A 7,399-nucleotide genomic window follows, 5' to 3' on the forward strand; every position below is an offset into this window, starting at 1 on the left:
GGTGATTTCGGGGAGGAGACAGGGTGGAGGTTCATGTACGCACAATCTTCTGCCGACTGGTTTTTAGATAATTTTGCACAGGTTCTGGTGTATGCATGGTTTTATAAATCTGAAAACTTTGGTGCGTATGGAAAATCTGGCTTTTATGCATACATACGCACACTTTTAGGATGAAATCTACAGAAAGTTTTATACACGAGGCCCCTGATGATAAGCAGATTCACTGAAGGAAAGAGAAACACAAGAACTGAAACAGACTTCAGCCACCGCCTCAGATAAAATCAACTGAAAAGACATTACATCTCTCATCTCTAACAACACTGACTTCATTTCTGTCATTTGTTTACTGTTCTTTTTGAGAATTAACAGGTTTAGTTGTTGTGGTTGAGCAGTATTTCTCTTAGTTGGGGGGTTTGCTTCTTTGTGTCAGTTTGTGTTTTTGTAACAGTGAAGGAAAAATGCCTTTTATTTATAAATTGATTTTTTTATGTAAAAATCATACTAACATTATAAGTGCACCCAGGAAACATTATAAAACAATGTAGTTCATGTTTTACTTTGAGTTCATAATTGGCTGCATTCCATTTGTTTTATTGTTCATCAAACTGTATAACCATTACTACATAAGAATCACTAATAAGACCTACTACGTAAGTTAAATGATTTTTGCTTAATAAATCAGTCTGTGTTGATCATGCACAGCTTTATTGATGCTGCAAGGAACCAAATTCTACATTTTTCACCATTTAAAGAACGTGATCTTATTTTATTTGAAGTGGTCTGTGAAGTGATTGACTTAGATAAAAGCAGCTGATCAACAAGGTTTTTTTTATCTTGGTATTTTACAAAAAGAGTGTGACAGGCAGTTCATACATGAATATTACAATGACAACACGTTTCCTCATGGCATGAAGGCAAGAGTGCGTTTCTCACTGAAGGGAGACATAATCAGCCTTCAAACCATTTCATATTGACTTCCAGGTCCATTCAGGCATCTTCCTGCAAATATCCAAAGACTTCCAAACCATTTCAGTTTTAAGTGAGACTGAAAAAAAGAAGAAATAACAAGGTTTAGTCTGCCTTGACCTAATGCCTCAAACTTTGAGATATTAGTCTTTAGCTTAAAATCACCTCGGTTTATAAATATTTTTTACTTAAATATATTATATGTACTGCCCTCTGGACTGAGATGTCTCATGTGAAGTTGTCATTACATACCTGTCGATGAGCGAGTCTCTCATAGTAGTTGCGATGGCGCTGGGCTGCGTTTCGCTCAGTCTGAAGACGCTCTCGATGACGGACAGCTCAGTGCTCGTGGTGTCTAGTCCACAGAAAGCACACCAGTCGTTCACCACCATACCAGCAGCGATCACCTCACTACCACGATTGATCGTTCCAGCCTTCAGACAGGAAACAACACGTTTATCAATTAGCCAGCATCAGTGTAAAGGAACTAAATTTCTTGCAAACATACATGTGGGTTTCCACCAAAACACAACAGCCACTTCAGACTAGGGTTTGATTATATAGTGAATAATTGTGTCCCTATTAGTCTACAAAAATTAAGTAATTTCACATACATTTATAGACAAACACTGATATACTAACACTAAGTATAAGAAATAATACTGATGCTTGTCTTAGCAAACACCATTAATTACACTACTGTTCAAAAGTTTGGGGTCGGTAAGATTTTTAAAAATGTTTTTGAAAGAAGTCTCTTTTGCTCACCAAGGATACATTTATTTGATCAAAAATACAATAAAAACAGTAATATTGTGAAACATTACAATTTTAACTTTTCTATTTTAATACATTTTAAAACGTAATTTGAATTTTCAGCATCACAACTCCAGTCTTCAGTGTCACATGATCCTTTAGAAATCATTCTAATAGGTTGATTTGCTGCTCAAGACACATTACTTATTATTATTAAAGGTGCCCTCGAATGAAAAATTGAATTTATCTTGGCATAGTTGAATAACTAGAGTTCAGTACATGGAAATGACATACAGTGAGTCTCAAACACCATTGTTTCCTCCTTCTTATGTAAATCTCATTTGTTTAAAAGACCTCTGAAGAACAGGCGAATCTCAACATAACGCCGACTGTTACGTAACAGTCGGGATCATTATGTACGCCCCCAATATTTGCATATGCCAGCCCACGTTTCCAACATTATAAAAGGCATTAGACAAGGGCAGCCAGTATTAACGTCTGGATGTGCACAACCAAATCATCAGACTAGGTAAGCAAGCAAGAACAATAGCGAAAAATGGCAGATGGAGCAATAATAACTGACATGATCCATGATAACATGATATTTTTAGTGATATTTGTAAACTGTCTTTCTAAATGTTTCGTTAGCATGTTGCTAATGTACTGTTAAATGTGGTTAAAGTTACCATCGGTTATTACTGTATTCACGGAGACAAGAGCCGTCGCTGTTTTCATTTTTAAACACTTGCAGTCTGTATAATGCATAAACACAACTTCATTCTTTATAAATCTCTCCAACAGTGTAGCATTACCTGTTAGCCACGGAGCACTATCAAACTCATTCAAAATCAGAAGTAAACAATATAACAGTATACAATACTCACATAATCCGACGCATGCATGACGAACACTTTGTAAAGATCCATTTTGAGGGTTATATTAGCTGTGTAAACTTTGTTAAGGCACTGTTTAAGGCAAGCGCGAGCTCTGTGGGCGGAGAGCACGGGATTTAAAGGGGCCGCAGCATAAAATCTGCGCGTTTATAATGATGCCCCAAAATAGGCAGTTAAAAAAATTAATTAAAAAAATCTATGGGGTATTTTGAGCTGAAACTTCACAGACAGATTCAGGGGACACCTTAGACTTATATTACATCTTTTAAAAACATAATCAAGGGCACCTTTAAAGGGGACCTTTTATGCCCCTTTTTACAAGTAAAATAAGTCTCTGATGTCCCAAGAGTGTGTATGAAGTTTTAGCTCAAAATACCCCACAGATCATTTCAAGAAGAGGGCGGAGCTTCAAGAGCTCATGCTTCGGCATATCGACATCAACAAAACAGGACAATCTCACACACTGAAAATGTCAGAAACTGTCAGTAGTGGTGTTCAGCCTTATATATTTTAGAATCAACCTCTGTGAAAATACCCTCGTTTGTAAAGCATTCCGGTGCAAAATGATTGGTATAAGTGTAAGTGCAAATGTATAGACTTTACTGATTTTCTTTCCTCGGAAAATGAAATTTAACCATGATCTCCTCAGTGACTCAGATGGCAGGAGTCTATGGAGACTCTTATGTGCATTTGTACATCCTAAAATACAACACTTCTTTGGCAACGCCTCTTTGGCACAGACATAGTACACCTCCAGCTGCTACAGCGAGGATACAGAAATGACAGACTCTGTGCATCTCACTCAGGGTTGTGTCTATGCCAATAGGGCAGATCATCTCTGGCTATGGGCGGGGCTTCTCCCTACAATGACGTCAGCGTAGGGGGGAATCTGAGTCAGCTCATTTGAAGAGACGGCTTTTGAATTATGGGAACTATAAAATGAGTGAAAATGAGTGAGTGGACTTTTACCATTATAGGCTGGTTGTTCTCTCACACTGCGGACACACATCAGCAAATTTTGCATAATAGTTCCCCTTTAATGTTGAAAACAATTGTGCTGCTTCATATTTTTGTGAAAACCGTGGTTCTGTGTGAATGGAAAGTTCAAAAGAACAGCCTTTGTTTGAAATATAAATACTTTGTAACTTTTGATCAATTTAATGCATCTTTGTTAAATATTCTTATCGACCCCATATTTTTGTATATATATTTTGAGTATAATATATAACAGTTGTGCAGTAGAATTTCATCAAGACAATATGATTTTTGCTCTTCAACTGATTCTCAGATATGACAGAACAGTCACCCACCACTAAAGGCACTTGCAGGAGTGATGAGAGTTCATCTTGATCTTCTATGGAGGTTTTGGGGTGGACGAGGCCTCCCTGGTTACTGAAGGTGCAGTAACTACCCACAAGCACCTGCTCTGCAATCGTCTGCCGGAACACTTCCACCTTTAGAGTGTCTGCAAGAATCTCTTCCGTTTCCTGGGGACAATAATGCCCTAAACTTAATACAAAAAACATGCAAACCAAAACTGTCTGATTGTTTCACGGAGCACATTTTACAGGCTTTTTAGAGAAATATAAAGTGTTGAGAAATCATTTAGACCCATTAAGACCATTTACAGTTTGGAGAAAGTGCTGATTTCAGACAGTCTTCCATTAGGGATGTTCTTACTCTGTCAAGGTCAGGATGAACAAGAGCAACATAGTCGTTACAAGCGACGACGTTGCCCAGCGCAGAAAGACGCTCTTCTACTCTCTGAATCCGCACGGATTCTGGCAGGCTGTTCCTGATGTGCTGTAACTCTTGATCTGTTGTGTTGTTAGGCACCAAGAGACCATGACGATTTCCTGGATCCCCAGACAGACACACGCAACATCTATTATACATCAAGTATGAGGACAGAAAAAGGTAGCAAGACCTAATCTGACCTAGCTTGATATTCACAAAAGGTTACATTATTTACTGAAACGTTCTTGTACTTTAATCAACATAAAGTAAATAGTGTTAATCCTGCACAAATGTATACAAACATAAAATAAACTGGATTAGATAAATGCTCTTACCCACACACATTCTGCCAATGATTCGACATCCTGCTATAGAAGCATGAACAACTGGTATTGTTTCTGACAGTTCACCTTCAAAGACACTGTGGGGAAAAAACAAAAAGCATTTCGAAAAAAAAAAAAAATTAAGAGACCATCGCAAAATTAGCAGTTTCTCTGAATTTACCATTTATATGTATGTGTTTAAGTCAAATTAACATTTTTGTTTTATTCTACAAACTACTAACAACATTTCTTCCAAATGTCAAGTAAAAACGTCATTTAGAGCATTTATTTGCAGAAAATTACTACTGGTCAAAACAATAAAAAAGATTCCATGTTTTCAGAGCTCGAATAATGTAAAGAAAACAAGTTTATATTTATTTTTAAACAACAAGACACTAATGTTTTAACTTAGAAAGAGTTCAGAAATCAATAATTGCTGGAATAACCCTTATTTCCAATCACAGCTTTCATGTGTCTTGACATGCTCCCTATAAGTCTTTCACATTGGTGTTGGGTGACTTTATGCCACTTCGAGATTCGGCTGGTCTTGATCTAGTGGTCCTCCATCAACACCTTGATTGGTCTGGCTGTATGGCATGGAGCATTGTCCTGTGGGAATCGTATTGTACTGCTGAGTCACGCGTCTTTCACAAAGACAGATCTGCCTGATTCTGATCTGATGAGTCCAGTTTTCAGCTTTGCCCAACACCTGGTCCTCTAATGGTTAGGCAGAGGCCTGGAGAGGCCTACAACCCACAGTCTCTCACACCCACCCCAGTTGTCATTTTCTGCAAATAAATGCTCTAAATTTATATTTAAAATTTGTAAGAAATGTTGTTTATAGAATAGAACAAAAATGTGCATTTTACTAAAACACATACATATAAATAGTAAATCCAGAGAAACAGCAAATTTTTCAGTAGTCTCTTAATTTTTTCCCCCAGAGCTGTATATAGTAAGGGCAGATGTTTGGGCATGTGGATATAATCAGTACTTACCTGTAAAAGTTTTCTGAACCGCCAATCGCTACCAAGCAATATGTGTTTGTGAGCTTGGCGAAGCATCCAATCTCATTATTCTTTTCAAATGACGCACGGACTGCCATTCTTCTGCTATAGAACTGATCAAAGCTGTCTGAAACTGATGAGAAACAACATTTATATTGAGATAATAATAATTATTCTTATTAATTTTCTTATTATCACATCCTAAATATTACTGAAAACTCCAAAAACATGATTATAAAACAAACATCTGTAACATATACAGTAATATATAAATTAGTTGACACACACACATCTGAGATTGTATTGTAAGTTGACATTGGGAAGTTCTACACATGCCAGATGTTTATTTGGATTTCTTTCATTCATTGTATTTCTCTACAACGAGTTTTTGATCTATAATAGAAACATAAACATATTTCATATATCAACAGAAAATTATTATAATGAATTATCATAATTCTAAACAGCACAAGGCTATTTTAGGCTCAACAGAGGATAAAGCTTTTTTTTATAGATATAGATTTTTTTAAATCGTACTTTTTTTTAAGCATATAGGTCTCTGGGGTACCAATATTAAATAAGGTAATTCTCAGCAAAACCTGCAGGTTAAACACTTTGTACGTAACTTTAATTAAAACAGCGCTAGTCGAGGTAGTTAGCAGTCGGCTAAAATTAGTTATTTAAACTTCTCCAGGCATTAAACGCTACCAATTCTGTGACCTCAAATGTCAACGCAGGTTAACAATACATATTACATCCTAAATGTAATGATTCTACAGTAAAATTCATGACAATTGCAACAGTAATCTTATATTTACCGATTGTCACTCTGTGGAGAAACGTGGAAAGCTCTAAACCACGTGTTCACTTCACTTCCCTGACGCTCTGACGTGCTGACGTGACGTCAACGCGTTACGGTACGTGATAGCCCATGTCATGAGAAACACTGCTGCCTTTGTTTTGATTCTCAAGTTAGATCTTTATTCCTTGAACAACAAAGGATTTATATTTGTAATATAAAAAGGCTTTTTGTATTGAATTAGACACAGCATTTATATCCCTATGTACATGACGACGAGGTTGTGAGGTCTTATTTTTAATAATAATAATAAAATAATAATAATATTGCAATACACAAACGAAAAGAAGATAATAAAATGAATAAAGCCATAAGAATCACATATAATACCTTGTAAAATGAATGAATTTGAATTGCTTTTTTAAATTGTTAGTGTTGGTATATGTGTATTTTTTGCTTTTATAATAATTATATAATAGCATTATACAATATATGATCAAAATAAATTGAAAATAAATATTTTAAAATAAGGAATTAATTACATTAACAAAAAAATAAGAAAAAAAGAAAAAGAAGGAATTTACAAATACTACAAATACTTGATGGCTTTAACAAGTCACTTTTGCTATACTTTATTTCATTTTATAGCATAATAAAAAAATTATTATGCTGAATTAATGAATTAAATAAAATATATTCTGTTGTCCTTTTAAATTAGCACATTTACATTTCTATAACCTGTTATTTCCAAATGGTTTAGACTGGCGAGTCGTGTTGTTTTTGTCATCCACCACAAACCTGCATAGCAACAGGACACACCTCTCCTGGCACAGTGGATTTCTAAGCCAATCACTATTGAGTTTCAGTGTGACGTCGTTTTTGTTGACACTTCCATTAGCTGGCCACCTGCGAAACGTCACT

At 35.8% G+C, this 7,399-nt stretch overlaps 1 protein-coding gene across 1 annotated transcript; it reads right to left on the reverse strand.

Annotated features, from left to right (window-relative positions):
• Nucleotides 1–688: 688 nt before the first annotated feature.
• Nucleotides 689–6,645, reverse strand: eif6 (eukaryotic translation initiation factor 6). The gene is made up of 7 exons (XM_048199116.1): nt 6,498–6,645; nt 5,671–5,812; nt 4,685–4,770; nt 4,293–4,468; nt 3,923–4,099; nt 1,219–1,400; nt 689–1,045 (listed from the first exon to the last, which is right to left on the reverse strand). The coding sequence occupies exons 2-7, from the start codon at nt 5,775–5,777 to the stop codon at nt 1,036–1,038; spliced, it is 738 nt and encodes a 245-aa protein (XP_048055073.1). The 5' UTR covers nt 5,778–5,812; nt 6,498–6,645; the 3' UTR covers nt 689–1,035.
• Between the last annotated feature and the right edge of the window lie 754 nt (nt 6,646–7,399).

The sequence above is a fragment of the Megalobrama amblycephala genome, linkage group LG8 (assembly GCF_018812025.1).
Source record: "Megalobrama amblycephala isolate DHTTF-2021 linkage group LG8, ASM1881202v1, whole genome shotgun sequence".
Lineage (NCBI taxonomy): Eukaryota > Metazoa > Chordata > Actinopteri > Cypriniformes > Xenocyprididae > Megalobrama > Megalobrama amblycephala.